This window comes from Canis lupus, chromosome 7 (genome assembly GCF_003254725.2).
Source record: "Canis lupus dingo isolate Sandy chromosome 7, ASM325472v2, whole genome shotgun sequence".
NCBI classification, from domain to species: Eukaryota; Metazoa; Chordata; class Mammalia; order Carnivora; family Canidae; genus Canis; species Canis lupus.
In genome coordinates, this window is record NC_064249.1 from 30,415,474 (window position 1) to 30,431,423 (window position 15,950).

General features: G+C 46.6%; 1 protein-coding gene, 1 long non-coding RNA gene and 2 other non-coding genes across 8 annotated transcripts in view; 2 read left to right on the forward strand and 2 right to left on the reverse strand.

Moving 5' to 3' along the window:
• Positions 1-1,850: 1,850 nt before the first annotated feature.
• On the forward strand, positions 1,851-1,922 carry TRNAP-AGG (transfer RNA proline (anticodon AGG)). Its single transcript has one exon. It is a non-coding gene; the product is annotated as a tRNA-Pro (tRNA).
• A 636-nt stretch (positions 1,923-2,558) lies between these two features.
• TRNAP-CGG (transfer RNA proline (anticodon CGG)) lies at positions 2,559-2,630 on the reverse strand. The gene has a single exon. It is a non-coding gene; the product is annotated as a tRNA-Pro (tRNA).
• A 102-nt stretch (positions 2,631-2,732) lies between these two features.
• On the forward strand, positions 2,733-15,642 carry LOC112648690 (uncharacterized). 2 transcript variants are annotated; one of them, XR_003129216.3, is made up of 4 exons: positions 2,733-3,078; positions 5,959-6,090; positions 7,536-7,646; positions 8,324-9,224. It is a non-coding gene; the product is annotated as an uncharacterized LOC112648690 (long non-coding RNA). The 2 variants fall into 2 exon arrangements; XR_007411937.1 differs by lacking the exon at positions 8,324-9,224 and adding an exon at positions 14,295-15,642 and having other exon boundaries at positions 2,735-3,078.
• Positions 9,234-15,950, reverse strand: part of RCSD1 (RCSD domain containing 1) — a 97,188-nt gene continuing 90,471 nt past the window's right edge. For all 4 annotated transcript variants that reach the window (XM_049112356.1, XM_049112354.1, XM_049112355.1 and 1 more), the window contains one exon: positions 9,234-10,982. In XM_049112356.1, coding sequence (XP_048968313.1) covers positions 10,962-10,982 — 21 coding nt within the window. In that variant the 3' untranslated portion in view covers positions 9,234-10,961. The remainder of the gene's footprint in view (positions 10,983-15,950) is intronic.

The window sequence follows — 15,950 nt, forward strand, 5'->3', positions numbered from 1 at the left end:
GCAGATCGCTGAACTGACTGAGCCACCCAGGAACCCCAATTTCATTAACATTTCTATTGACAGAATGGCTGAAGTCAGGAGAAAGGTTGCATTTTTGCCAGAAAATACTGAAAATTTGAAAATTAGAATTCTAGTGTCTCTGCTGTTTCCGGGCACCAAGTTGTGGGAACACGAATAATGGGGTCAGTAAAAGTAGATGTCACCAGGCTTCTTCATTCACTGTGAATGGGATAAAATGTTCTTTGAGTTCCTCTGTCTCCTTACATGCTGCAACTATCTGCGTACCACAGGAAGGATTTGCCCTGGAGAGGGTCACAGGCATTCCTTTACTGGCAGAGAGATGTTTCTCACCATGAGTTAGGCAATTGATATCCGGAGTTTTGTGAGCGGCAAATGAGATACTCTAATGGAGCCTGAAGAGTAATAGACAAACTATTTTTCAATCACTAGAGAGCAGTAGGAGAAAAAAAAAAGCCCTAAAAATGATAATAGCTATAGTAAAGTCAAGAGGGAAAGGAGAGCATAGAGACCTCTTAGTAACTGTAGAAGGTAAGGTTTTCAGAAATACGAAGTGGTTACAATTATTTTAACTTACAAGTTATATTTCTTAGTTTCCTCATTCTCCTGAGAAATATAAACTTCTTGTGTCCAGGGCACATTTTTTCCAGTTCAGTTTTGATGAATAAAGTGAGCTGGCATCTAGAACTAATTAACATTTTAAAGGGTATTCTTTTCTCCTTGCCTTGAGCCCTAAGAAGAACTCAACACTCAAGTCAGGACGGTTTCAAATAAAACAGAAGGGTGGAGAATGTGAGAGCTCCAAAACTATAATTTGCTAGTGTCAAACCATAGGAGGGAAGTTGACAATTCAGTGACCGGTATATAGTGCTTCTGAAGTTTGTTTAATGAATGAGCAATCAGATGAATTAATAAACTGATATGAAGCAAAATAAGTAAGTAAGTCTATTTAGGATTAGCCACCCCTCTATTTGTTGATGCTGATCTGGTTAGTTGTTTTTGAGAGTTCACACTTAACTAACTGTCCAAGTACCAAAATTTGTAGTGTTAAGGAACTCGAAACTAATTGCAGTCATTTACTGAGGGCCAGCTTTATTAGCATAAACTTAAATATCAAGTATTTAAGAACGTAAAATACAGTAAACAAGCTGTGCAGTAAAGATATTGGGGCAATTGGACACCAATCATAATGAATTATACGTTTAGTTGCCAATTATACAGATTTCAGGATTCATGTTGGTGTCTTGTCCTCCAATAAATTATGATTAGAGGAAATAAGACCGCATGCCAATTATATATCACAAAAAAATTTAATATGTTAAAGGATCTTTCTCTGGGAGGGTTAGAATTTGGGATTCATCCAAGAGGAAAAGAGATTTTCCAGCTGAAGAGTTTGAGTAAAAACACAAAGATGGGAATTCACAGGCTGGAAAAGTGGGGCCTTGAGCACTAATATAAAAAGTATAGACAAGAAGCAAAAAATTTTACTATTTTTGGGAAATGCAACGTCCAGAACTCAATAAGGGAGAGAGTCTGGAATTTACCTGCCACAGGGACATTAGCACAGACATCCTGCAATTTATTAGCCATGAATATAAACTGAATTAGGGCTGTTGAAATAAAGGGTAAATATATTACACTGGTAATGAGACAGTTATTTTTTTCTGTATCAGATTCGTAAAGGTAAAAAGTAAAAAAGAGAAAGAAAACATAAAGCCAATATAGAAGACAGAAATAAGTGGACATAAACACAATATATGAATAACCACTTGGGGGCGCCAGACTAAGTTGATCACCTTCCTTTAGCATGGCGGGGAGAACAGAATCACGCCGGCTCGTTGGTCTAGGGGTATGATTCTCGCTTAGGGTGCGAGAGGTCCCGGGTTCAAATCCCGGACGAGCCCTCTTTTTTTCCCCTTGACGAATTAAAGATTTCTGAAAGAATTAATTTTTGAATACGTACTAAATATGTGTCCATGCAAAACACAAAGTTGAACTTTTGAGCACTGTACACCCAAATGCCATTAGAAGACAACGTGAAAACGTAGAAAGTTTGTGATACTCTGGAAATGCGGTCCCCACCACTGCTCGTTCCGGAGTCGCGCGCGTGTGCAAGGGACGCAGCGTTCCGTTCTCGGTCGCCCGCAGGTGTGGTTTACCTCCCGCCGCTTTCCGCGCACGTCCCGCCGCAGGCCGGGGCTGGGCGTCGGCAGGGCCCCGCGCGCCCCCGGCCCCGACCCCTGGGCGCCGGCACCCTGCCCACGTGCGGGGGGGGGGGGGGTGCGACGGGGCAGGACTCCGCACGAGGCTCCTCTCTGTCCCCAGCGCCTGTGCTTTAAGGGTACAGCGGTTCTCCTGCCCTGCTCTCTGCGCACAGAGGCCGAACGGTCCGAAATGATCCCATTTGGGTTGCTCGCTGTAAAATCAGGGGAATCAACATTCAAGCTCAAGGCACCACAGTGGTTGGCGTCATAGAAACCCTAAATGGGCTGTGTGGGGGCGAAAAAATAAGTTTAAGGTGTGGAGAGAAAGAAAAGCCTGGGCTCGTCCGGGATTTGAACCCGGGACCTCTCGCACCCGAAGCGAGAATCATACCCCTAGACCAACGAGCCACTCTCGGCAGAGCGGCTCCCGGCGCCTCCCTTCAGCGTCGCCCCGCCTCACGCCGCGCTCCTCGCCCGACCCGACCGGGGACCCTTCTCCCGCCGCCTGGACCGCGCACACAACCAGGCGTGGGCCCCGGAGCCCCTCTCGCCGCGCACTCCGGGGTGCGGGGCCGGTCGGAGTCGGACCAGCCCGCGCCGCGCCCGGGGCTCGCCGGTAGCGAGGGGCCCCGTCCGCCTGCGCTCAGCCCCGGGTGCGCGCCCTCGGCCGGGAGCCGCGGCTGAAGGCGGGTGGAGCGGGCGGGAAGAACCCCCGGACGAGGGGTGAGAGCGACCTTTCCCAACATTCGTTATGGGACCGTCCGCCCGGGTACGGAGCTCATTGGATATTCCTGACGTCGTATCCTAGGAGCTACCGGCCTCCCTTCGCGGAGGGAACGCAGGTCCCACACGTCAGGTAGCTCGCTTGGGGTCACGCGCGAGGAAGACTTCGGAAGGGGCGGCGAGTGGGGCGGGGGCGACCGGGGCCCCCGCGGCTGCCGGAGCAGGGAGGGCCCCGGTGCGAGTGCCCCGCGCAGCGGCTGGAGGGGCCTCCCTCTGCGCCCCCGCCTCGCCCCGCCTCGCCCCGCCCCTCTGCTTAGCCCCGCCCCTCCGCCTAGCCCCGCCCCTCCGCCTAGCCCCGCCCCGCTCCCTCTGCTTCGCCCCGCCCCCTTGCTCCTGAGGCTCGCTGGCTCCTGGGGTCTCTGGCAGTGACGGAAGGGCAAGGTCGGGACCGAGCTCACGCCCTTGGCGGGAGGGGCGGAGGGCATACAGGGGAAAACACCTCAGATCAAAGAACAAAGCCTGAAAAACGAAATCCAGACTCGTAGAGATCCCGGAGCCCTGCTGCTCCCTGGAGTGGGAGGACGTGGCTGAGGGGGGGTCAATCCCTCTATTTGCTTTGGTTGCACGTCAAACTTTTAGAGACACCTTCTCCTTGTCTGAGACCACTTTTCTTCCTTCTACTGAACCAAAGTTTCTGAGCTAAATAGTGCTTTGAGCTCACCCTTTTGTAGTTTGAGAGACCAGGTTGGGGATGCAGTGGGTTCCGGGGTGGGCGTGGGGCGGGAGGAGCTCTCAGCACAGTCCTGAGCAACCTGCTTTGCCCTCTGCTTGAGACCACAGGCTCACCGCTGCCCACCCCCTCACTCGCCCTGACGCCCCCAGGGATGACAAGGCTGGAGGCTTCTCACCCCTGCGGGTGACACTCGCAGTGATGTTATTAAACTTCCCATGCCTGCTTTCTCCTCAAGTTGTTTGTGAGGACCATCCTGTCCCATCAAGACAGTACAACAGCACAGTATTCTTATTTTCCTGTAAGCTACATAAGTGCTGTCCAACATTTCAATCCATGCCTTAATATTTTAATTTTATTAAATGGATCTGGTGGCATCAATGCTTTGGAGAATGGTGGTAATGTTAAAAGTATGACTGAAGATAATTTTGACTTGGGTCAGATGTATGAGAGGAGGATGACGAAATTAGAGTAGGTGCATTAGGAGGTGATTAGAATAACTCTGGGATGATGTCAGGGTTCATGCCTTGAAACTGTAAATGGCTTTAACAATCACTCTAGTTCCTATTTTATACTGATGTTTGCATGCTACTGCATTCAGACTCAACCTAGACCTAAGTGGTGCAGACTTTGTTCTGACATGATATGGTTATTGGTCTTTTTGGAAGTGAGAATACAATTTAATCGCATGGGTCACCATTCAGAGAACCCTTCCTGCTGACTTGGCACACAAGACTAGACTCAGGGCTGCTCATGAAGTTAGGCACTAACTGACTTTCAGGCCACCCCAGTTGTCAGAACTGGCAGATTTGCTTCACCACCGCAAGCCATGTCCTGATCCAAACAGAAACTTGAATCTGATTGAAAATGTGTGTCTTTTTCCAGACTCCAGTTCAATGTCCTGTAATAGCTTCAGCTACTTTTTACTAAAAACATTTCTACGTGGTTTCCCTCAATGATTCTTTTTCTGAGGTCTGTCTCATGCCTTCCTCTGAATTTTGCAGCCCCTGAATCATCAGAAATGAATCTTTGGAGCAGCATCAGCCCTTTCTTTTTTCATTCAAAAGTTTTCTCTTGATTTAAATTTTGAGAGTGCCTGAAGTCCTAAGGTGATAGAAGTCCAAGGCCAAGATTGTGAAAAGAACCACTTCCTTTTTTTTTTTTTTTTTTTTTTAGATTTTATTTATTTATTCATGAGAGACAGAGACACAGGCAGAGACACAGGCAGAGGGAGAAGCAGGCTCCAAGCAGGGAGCCTGATGCTGAACTAGATCCCAGGACCCAGAGATCACTCCCTGAGCCGAAGGCAGATGCTCAACCACTGAGCCACCCAGGCATCCCAAGAACTACTTTCTGCTAGAACACCATTTCCATCAGGGGATCTTATTGTCCTTCTGTTTTATCCAGACTTGGTCTCGTTCTGGCTGTTATTGGCTACAAAGGACAAACGTGTGTAGTTTTCACGATCAGAAGCGTGATTATTTATGAAGACAGGCTCATGGTAGTTTGTTACAAAAAAGAAAGATGCACAAGTACATGTAGTGAGAGTTTAATTTTGTAACAAGCAAGAATTAAAACAAATATATATATACAGATTAAAAAACTAAAAAAAAAAAAAAACCTAGAAAAAAATCCACAAAATTTTAATACCAGCTATTTCTAGGTAGTGGAATTATAAATATTTTTGTACTTAATTTTCTTTTCCTCCACAAATTTTGTAAAATAAAGATGTACTGCTTTTTTTATTTTATTGATGTATTGCTTTTTTTTTTAATTTTTATTTATTTATTTATTATAGTCACACAGAGAGAGAGAAGCAGAGACATAGGCAGAGGGAGAAGCAGGCTCCATGCACCGGGAGCCCGACGTGGGATTCGATCCCGGGTCTCCAGGATCGCACCCTGGGCCAAAGGCAGGCGCCAAACCGCTGCGCCACCCAGGGATCCCTGATGTATTGCTTTTATAAGAAGAAAATCTAGGGATGCCTGGGTGGCTCAGTGGTTGGGCGTCTGCCTTTGGCTCAAGGCATGATTCTGAGTCTGGGGATTGAGTCCCACATCGGGCTCCCTGTGAGGAGCCTGCTTCTCCCTGTGCCTATATCTCTGCCTCTCTCTGTGTCTCTCCTGAATAAATAAATAAAATCTTAAATAAAGGAGAAGAAAAAATAAAGATAATTAACATCTTTAAATCACACTTTAAGAACCCTGTGTTTCTTTGTGCTTGGTAGAAGAAAAGAGACACAGAATCAGAGGCAATACAAAGCAGGCCCTTTTGCCTTTTCAGCCCAGCTGCTTCCAGAGGCCATCAGTAAAGCTGTAATGGTCACTCCTGAGGGGACAAGTACAGCCATGATGGGGAAGTGACTGCAGCATCCTGCACCTGTGGGTTCCTTCGACAGCCCAACTGTAGTGACTGGTATTGAAGTTCTTACTTTTTTTCTTTTTTCTTTTTTTTTTTTTTTTTGAGTACCAACCATATATAATCATTCTAGAGTCTTGTTTTTGAATGCTGACTAAAGTGCAATCCAGTGCACTCATTCTCTTAAAAGGAAGTAGTTGAGAAGTGTGATAACTGACATTACAGGTTTGCCTAAATTCAAATAATTTTCTCAAATTTTTATGTAAAACTACACCCCGAAGGGCCAGCGTCATTATTCACAGAAATGTGCCAACGGGCACTCTTGCTCATTTCAACCCCTTCCTTCTGCATCCTGTTTCCCTCTTAGCACCTCCCTGGCAGTGCCAGGACCAGCGTGCTGTGGCTCCCATGGAGAAGCCCACAACTTTCCAGGATTAGAAGGAGTAAGAAGTCTTTATGCTCTAGTTTTTGAGGGAGATAGTTTTACCCTCATGGCTCCCTTTTCACTGAGAAGCATAAATCATACACATTGTCTCTTCCCCCTCCGTGGAGTCTCAAAGAACCACAGTTTCCTGCCCCATTTGACCACAGTGGAGCCTCTCCGGAATTCTCACAGCTCTCCTGGGATTTGAGGGCAGAGCTGGAATAAAACTCTTCTCAGCAACCATCCCCACTCTGGTCAGGACATCACTGGGCTGAGTGGGAGTCTAGTTACCCCCAAGCAAGGCTGGGAAATCAGAAAATGGTGTCTCCTGCCCTTTAGACTTCTATACTTTGCTCTTCTTTTTTCAATACCTCTGGGAAGTATTTCAAGAATCAACTCAACCCAAGATGTGATGATCAGGAAAACTTAAAATATTGCTTCTCTCACGACATGCATTTTGATTGGGAAAGAAGACCGAAGCCAGTGGAAATAGTTGCTAATTATGACTTTTCAGGCATTTGGTATCAGATGAGGGAGGTGTTAGGCAGTGATCAATATTGGAAATAATCTATTCCAGCTCTGAAATCAATTTAATCATTCATTACGTAACAAATATTTATGGAGCACCTATAATGCATGGGGCACTGTGCATAATGAAGAACGGTACAGACAATGAAAACATCAACTATACCCTCGTGGAGCTCCAGGTTAGCTCTGGACAAGCCCTGTATACATGAAATCATGAGACTGATATTCATGGGTGGCTTATGAAAACAAATTCTACTTTATTTGAGTAGCGCTTGCATCGTCTCTGTGCTCTTGGTATCTTCAGAAGTCACCTGATCATATATCAAATGGAAGCATTCTGTTCATACTATTTTTACCTTGTCCATAGAGCACAAGTTGATTAGAGGGGTTCAAACAAAATGTAATGTTTTAGTAAGCAATGGAATAGTAGTTTGGTGTGTCTGGGATTACCCTGTCGGACACATCTGTTAACAGTGTTTTGTTTTTTGCCTACCCAGCATAGTTTCATTTGGTAACAGTACCCTATTTGACACCCATTGTTCCCATTCAGTCCTTGCAGATTGTACAGGATTGGCTTGCGGAGAGCCCTGCTCCGGAGGTCACATGACCCAGGCCTGGCCAATTGATCCCCGCAACTCCTTGGTCATAAGCACTGGTTCAGGTATGAACAGGTGATCCACACAGGGTGTACAGAAAGCCTTTGCAGGACTTTTTCCCAGTGGTTGGAAAAGAATAAGCTCTTTCCATTGGGTTTACAGGCTGTGAAGAGCTTGCTTGGGAATATGGCCAACACAAAGGAAAGCAGAGACTAAGAGCAAGGAGAGGTTTTTCAAATTGCTTGAGTGTTATATTTAGGTCTATTCATGGATTTTTAATTTATATTATTTAGTTTATAGGGAGAGAGAGAAAGATACTCATAGATAGATAGTTTTCTGTTTTTCATCAGCCAGGTCGAGTTGGGTTTCTTTCATCAGCAACTAAAGATCCTCATTCACTGTGCTAAACTGTTACACTCCCAAGAGTATCTGATCAAGAGAAGATGATGAATTGGTTGCTGTCCACTAATTTATCCCTTTATTGGACATATATTTATTGTGTGTCAGTTGACCGGTCACAGGCCCAAACAGGTATGGCAAACTGAGCTTTGTTCTGGGTGAGCTCAGTGTTCTGGTGAGGAGAGTGGATTCTGAAGCCCCTGGGCTTCCTGTGATCATCAGACTACCTGGCTCTAAAGGCAGCTGAAGCAGTATAATAGGCACCTACTAAATACTGGCTTTTCCCTTCAAAGTACCCAGGTTTTTGTTTTTGTTTTTGTTTTTGTTTTTGTTTTTTTCCTAGCTCCCTTTCTGGAGAAGTTTGAAATTCAAGCCGGATGACGTAGATAAAGGAGGAATGACTCTGACTCTTCTCTTTAGCCTTGTAGCTGTGAAGGATCTGTGCTTTCTTTCAAGCCTATTAGGGAGGCCTAAATGAAAGGTCTTCCTGGCATGGTGATGACTTTGTGCTGCCTAAGACACAAATGGATTTCTTTGATTCCCAATCTTGAAATCCCAGATTTGCAAATGCAATGCATAATTGTGGTTGCTTCAGGAAAGGAGAGTGATAAACTGGACTGTAGCAGGAGCCAGAACAGTCCTGGCTCTTCATGAATTCCCTGCCAGGAGCCTCCATCACTCACAGCAACCCCTGGGAACAGGACCTCTGTTTTTTTCATAAAATAGACCCAATAGCGTGACTACTAGGGAACTGGGCAGATGGGAAACTATTTTGACCCATTACACCTGCTCCATCAGCATCATATTTTTGGCATTTTCTACTGTTCTTTACCCATCTGCTACTGTAAGGTGTCGCGCCTCCAGACGAAAAGTAATTTTATTGGGGCACCTGGGTGGCTCAGTGGTTGAACATCTGCCTTTGGCTCGGGTGTGATCCTGGGATCAAGTCCTGCATCGGGCTCCTCGCAGGGAGCCTGCTTCTCCCTCTGCCTGTGTCTCTGCCTCTCTCTGTGTGTCTCTCATGAATAAATAAATGCTTTAAAAAAGTGATTTTATCTTCACATCTACATCCCATGCTTTCTGTTCCATTCCTTTTCTTTTTTTTTTTTTTTTTTTTTTGTTCCATTCCTTTTCAAGTAAAGTGGCAGATGTCCCCTATCTGTCACATACGCTCACAATCATGCACACATTCACTAAACTCTGGCCTGAATAAGTGTGTGTGTGTGTGTTTATAAACAACCCAAAGACAGATGTAAATAAAATCATGTATTGTTTAGGGGGGTACACATCTCCGTTGATAGATAGAGAGATGAAGGATAGATGTAGATGGATGGGTGGATGGATAGATAGATATGCATTATATAGACTTCAAAATAACTGAAACACACATATCTCCCAAATTCGGCTGAAACATAAAACTTAATAATACTGGGCTTGACTAAGTTACAGGTTTTAGAAGATGCGTGTATTTAAAAAGTTCTGAAGAAAAAAATATATCCCAAATATTAACACCATCCCGGACTTAGGAAAACCATAATGGGATGAGAACATGGAGGTACCAGCAGTGACATAAGGCCTTTTTGTCTGGGAGACTATTTTCTGAAGTCACGGTAGGAAGTGGTCTAACAGACCTCCAGAAAAACAACCGCTCCATCTGCCGCATCAGCACAATGAGACACTGCAATATTCAGATCTGGATAAGAACCAACCCTAAAGATTCAACATTCATTGGGATTAACATCATTGCATCAAGAGGGAAGAGGAAATGAGTCAAAGAATAGGTAGTCAGGCCCTGGTTCCTTGCAAAGCCCACTTCCCACACAGAACTTTAAAGTGGGAGGAGGGGAATGAGAATGGAGAGTGGGGGTTCTGGAGTGAGAAAACAGACTGAAGACCCAACCCCCTCCTCAGAGTTGAAAGGGAGCCTGGGCTTTGATTCAAGAGCAGCTTCCCAGGGAACCTAGGAAGGATGTTTTTTTGTTATGTACCTTTTAAAACACAAGGCTCTCAAGCACCTCCCAGGAAACCTCTTACTCTCTGCTCAAGGAATTCCTTCTGGAAGTGCAAATTTCACCCTTCCAGGATAAATCAGAGAGCAGGCATTGTTTAGGTATCCTTGCTCTGCTTTCAGGATGAGGACGTGCAGCATGCAGAGCCTTGACACCTTGACATCTGCTTCTGTGGGAGACTCACTCACTCCCTGCCTCCACCTCCTCCCTGGGAAGAGGGTGTGGGCTGAGCCTGTCACCTCCCCGTGTACCATGGACTACAAAACTCCTGAACAGGGAAAGCTCCTATTGCTGGAACAGATACATATTTGTTAATGTTGCAATAAGTATCTTTTCCAGTCCAATGTTTTTGTTTTTTTTTTTTTCAGTCCAATGTTTTAAAAATCGGCTGCCCAGTTCAAATTTGGACAAAGCTGAGAGGTTGTCTCAGGGTCTTGATACAATTTAAGGCCTTCTGTAACTTACGGGATTTATATTTTCAGCAACACTATTTTCTGTTTCTAGCCACCTGAAATTAGTTTTTACTTACATCTGAGAATCATAAAAACTTCAGAACATTAAAGAGGCTCTTGCTTTACACAAACAAAATTTGAGAAGCAAAATCAGAATCCAGTTCCGAGGTCAGCCACAGGGACAGGTGGTTGTGGGTAGGATCCAGGTTGACCAGTATTCCTGGGAGCTGTCACCACAGCAAACTGTTTTAAATAAGTTTTTTTTTTTTTTTTAAACCAAGTCCATCAAGTGACACAAACTCAAGCTGATTAAAGGCTGCTGTTCTCTGACTGATCCTTGTTAGCAAGGGAATATTCTGTGTGGAGACCAGGAAACAACACAGTGGGTGTCTTCAGGCTGCCTCCATACCCTCCACGAATTCTGCTTTGGCGATGGCTTTGTTTGCTGCTACTCTTGTTGCTGCGCCTTCTAAAGTGATATCTCCAGCAGCCTTGTCACTAGGCACAAGTTCTTCACATTTTAGTGTCCTGGACAGGGGTCCTGTGAACACAGAAGGAAAAGAATGAGTTTGCAAGAGGGTGAGGGAATCCTGACACTCAGCAGATCTCCTTGGAGATGCCAGATCCAGCCAGGACTGTAACACTAGTAGAGGTGATGGTAATAATAATGATGTAGCTTTTCACATGCATCAACTCATTTATTCCTCACAAAAGCAAGATGAGTTAGGTACTTCTATTAGCTCTGTTCTGCAAGTGGGGCAATTAAAGCACAGAAAGGTCAATGACTTTCCCCATCTAGGTAGTAAGGGAGTTGGGATTTAAAACCAGGGACCAGAGATTGAGCTTGAGCCAATCAACTGGTAGATGGCATTGCCCATTCCTTGCTGCCTGGCTTCCAAGGTCCTCCGTGCCCTAGCTTCTTACCTACTGATTCATTCCCACTCAATTTCATCTTCCTGTTCTGCTGCTCGAGAATCTTTAGTAGCATGAAAGTGGAAAAAGAACACAAATAATCAAAAAAAGAAGATGGGTACTTTAGTAAAAGGACAGAAAAAGAGCTATTTATTCAACATTCATCCCTTGAATGGCGTTTAGCCCTTCTGGGCTGAGGCTGCACTAGGCCCATGAGTTCCCTGGTTGGGAAACAGGGACCTTTAGCAATGTACCCACAGCATCAGGTGGCATGTACTGTGGGCCACCCAACCGCACTATACTGAAGGTGAGGAGGTGCATGAGCCACTGTGGATGTTTCTCATTGGGGCAGTTGGGGAAGGCCTGTGGAGGACAGAGATGGGGTGAGACCATTTCCAGGCAGCAGTGAGTGTGATCTTGCTTGGGGGTGCAGGCATTTCTGGTGGAGGGGATGGTGGGATGGTGGGAAGATGTGTTGCCTCTTGTGAAACGATGGGTGTTGGCTGGAGTCTTGAGCCCCATGATGGGGGAGAAGGAGAGGGTGGGGGAAGTTCTGCATGGGGAGGAGGGTGAACTCGATTTTCCACTTGATATTTTTTTTTTCGACTTGATCTTAACAAAAAGGCCAAGAAGCCATGAACTCAATTTTCCAAAGAGTAGTGTCAAAGGGGTAGGAAAGCACACACTGAGATGTCATTTTCTGGAAGATGAATTTGGTGTTATGTATAGGGTGGATCTGGAGACCAGGAATTCCATTAGGAGTGAGTCATGATTATAGAGATACCATGGGAGGGGGTCACAGCAGGGGAGACAGTACAGGAGGGAGAGTGAAAGGCTCTACCTGGGAACAACACTGAGACCTGGGGGCTGAGGAGGCAGGGAAGTAGAAGAAATAGGAGCATCTCATTAGCAGAGATGGGTAAGGATAACAAAGGAATGTGGGGTTTCAGGTGAATACAAGTGAAGAAACAGAGCAAGTGGGACGAGTTTGATTTTGAATTTGTGGGACTGGCAGGCATCCAAGTGCAGAGGGCCATTGGTGTGTGGCCAGGACTAGGGCCAGGCAGGTGCTAAGCAGTCAGGAGTGATCCAGTGGCTGACGCTGAGGTGCAACTTTAGGAATCATTTACAAAACCTGATGGCTGGAGCGTGGCAGTGGGGGCCAGGCGAGACTGCCATGGTCAGAGTGTGGCAGCAATTCTTTAGGGGGCAGGGAGGGAGGGAAGTTGCCTGGACAGTCGCAAGATGGAAACTACGGGTGGCAGGTAGCTTCAGGGGTGGGATGCCAATGTCAGCCCCTCACAAAGGCGAGGATGCTCAGTCTTTGGTAGCAGGGAGGCACTTGTGAGCCTCAAAGCATAGTGAAGAGCGCATCGCAAGGAGAAACAAAGGGAGACAGTGATGGGTGTGGGGGGAGGGGCAGACTTGGGGGATTTTCCTTCCCTCCTGGAGAGGACTGAGCAAGGTCTGTAGGCAGAAGGGTGTGAGCCAGTGAGGAGCTAGAACATGGAAGAGTGCATGTTGGATGTGAAATCCTTAGTGTAATCTCGCACTTAAAATGCACAGACAACTTCCATAAATGTTCTGTAAAAATGTCCAGAAAATGGTAGTTGGGGGAAGCCAGATCACAGTAGATGGGGGTTTGTCCTGTCAAGAAGGGACCTGTCCTCGGGTTCATACTTTGAGAGGATGAGGCTGGTGGCACCCTGGCTGCTCTTCCTTTCAGTCACATAGGAGATGAAGTCATTTGCAGAGCAGGAGGGGATGAAGGAGGAGGAACTGAGGAACGTGGGTGAAAACAGGTGATAGATGTGCAGGGAAAGGGTGCCCAGGCAGCAGGGAAGATGGATGTGGCTCAGCCCCGTTGGTAAGAGTTCATAATCAGCTCATCCAGGCAGCATGGCTTTGTGAATTTCATGGCTTTGTGAACCTTAGCAGAGAAGGTGGAGGGAGAGGGGCTTAGCTCGGTGGATTAATACAGAAAGACACGGTAGGTCACGGGTAAGAGGGCCATGAAGGTGCAGGACAGCACTGCAGTGGCAGCCACAGACCAGGTCCCCGCCACCCCTCCCGCAGGCTCGAGACAGCCCAGAGCTAGAGGGGTGCTGAAGAGGGAAAGCAGGGAAGTGTGGTCCCAAGAGAAGTGAGAACAGAAGGTCCAGAACTGAGGTGCAGGGACCTGCCCAGGTAACCAGCAGGGGGAAGTAAATGGAGTGACAAAGGCAGAAGGAGACTCAAGAGAAGGTGGTATCTCATCAGCTGTGGGAGAAAGGGATTTCTTTTTCTTTTTAAAATTTTTTTTAAAAAGATTTTATTTATTTATTCATGAGAGACACTCACAGAGAGAGAGAGAGAGAGAGAGAGAGAGGCAGAGACACAAGCAGGCTCCATGCAGGGAACCCAATATGGGACTCGATCCTGGGTCTCCAGGATCACGCCCTGGACTGAAGGCAGCACTAAACCTCTGAGCCAACCGGGCTGCCCTCTTTTTTTTTTCAATTAAAATTTTTTTAAAATTTTTATTTATTTATGATAGTCACAGAGAGAGAGAGAGAGAGAGGCAGAGACTTAGGCAGACTCCATGCACCGGGAGCCCGACATGGGATTCGATCCCGGGTCTCCAGGATCGCGCCCTGGGCTAAAGGCAGGCGCTAAACCGCTGCGCCACCCAGGGATCCCTTCAATTAAATTTTTAAAAAAAGTTTTTATATTTTTTAAGTTGCTACTTTTTTTTTTTTTTGAAGATTTTATTTATTTATTCATGAGAGACACAGAGACAGAAACTGAGGCAGAGGGAGAAGTAAGCTCCCTGCAGGGAGCCCAGTGCGGGACTTGATCCCAGGACCTTGGGATAACAACCTGAGCCAAAAGCAGATGCTCAACCACTGAGCCACCCAGGGGTCCCTTACTGAATCAGCCTTTCAACTTTTTAAACCCTCAGGGCCAGAAGATGCCACCAATGAGATGGGAAGTTCTGGCAAGACAGGCAGCTCCTAGCCTGAAAATAAGATGTAGCTACTGGTAGGTGACGATGTGGACTCAGTGGCTTCATCCTTGAAAAAAGTGAGGATTTGAGGCATGTGTTTGCCTTCTGGACATCTGGTGGAGATCTCCAGGCTGACGGGATTAGATCACTCATTTAGGATGGATGGCATTGAAGAAACGTGAAGCATCTTTGCCCAGCAGCCCAACCAGAAGAGACTCATACCTCAAGAGTCTTTGGGACTCCTACTTTCTTCTCCCCAGTCTAGTTTAAGTGGAAGTAATGTGAGGGTGCTCAGCGAGCTCCCCTAAACACATCAGCCCTTCTTATACCTCTAGTTGTATCATTAGAGATTATTTCCTGTGGGTCAAGAAATTTTCTCTCTTCTATTAAAAATGCATTCATTCACTCAACAAATATATATTTGTTGAACAACAATACTCCAAGTTCAGTGATAGGTGTTGGGGATGCAGTGAGGGAAAAAGCGTAGAGAGAGATGATAAAATAAAATATATAAGAGCATGTCAAATAGTGATATGTACCATGATGGCAGAGTAGAATGGTGCAGGAGAGGAATCAAGTCATCAACACAGGCCCAAGGGACATCTGAAGGATGTGTAGGAAGTGGCCACGTGAAGATCAGGAGAAGTGTCCCAGGTGGGGGACAGCAGGACAGAGCTCTGTGCAAGGACTGATTTTGGTATATTTGAAGAACAAAATAACCACAGGCACGGTTAAAGCACAGTGAGGGGAGGGAGGGGTCAGGGACAAGTGGGCAGCGGCCTCTCATTCTGGGCCTCGTGAAGCATTTGGATTTTATTTGGAGTACACGGGGAAGCAGTGGGACAGGGGCTGGGGAGGCACAGTGGGTTGAATACCCCCAAAAGATTTGTCAGTCCTAACCCCCAGGACCTGTGAATGTGGCCTTACTTGGAGCTGGGATCTTTGCAAATGTCAAGATCTCAAGATGAGATGATTCTGGATTTGGAGTGGGTCCTACATCCAGTGACTGGTATCCTCATGAGAGAAAGGGGGCGGATTTTGAGACACACAGAGCCAGGGAAAGACCATATGGAGACAGAGGCAGAGATCACAGTGCTGTGTCTACAACCCAGGGAAGGCCAATGTTTGCCCACAACCACCAGAAGCCGGAAGAGGCCAGGAAGGATTCCAGAGGTTGCCAGCAGTCATCAGAAGCTTGGGGATGGACATGGGACAGATTTCCCTGGGACCCTCCAGAGTGAACCCACCCTACTAACACCTTGATTTTGGAGTTCTGACCTCCAGAATTGTGAGAAAATACATTTCTATGGTTTTAAGCCACCGAGTCTGTGGTAATTTGTTCTGGCAGCCCTCGCAAGCTAATATAGGAGGTGAATAACTAGCAATCTGTAGATGATCTAAACAGACACCCACACTCACTGTGTCTCCCTTGCTTGTGCTCTGGGCTCCCCCCAGAGGACGCCCTGGCTCCTGCCACACTCAGCCCTCTAGCATGCCTAAGGAGCTGCAGGTCTCCCCTGCTGGCCGGGTTGATGGCAAGGTGCCCCCTCCATCTCTGAGCTGAGTACAGGGCCCTGCCTCCCGGGCCTTCAGGAGCGCCAGATACCCACA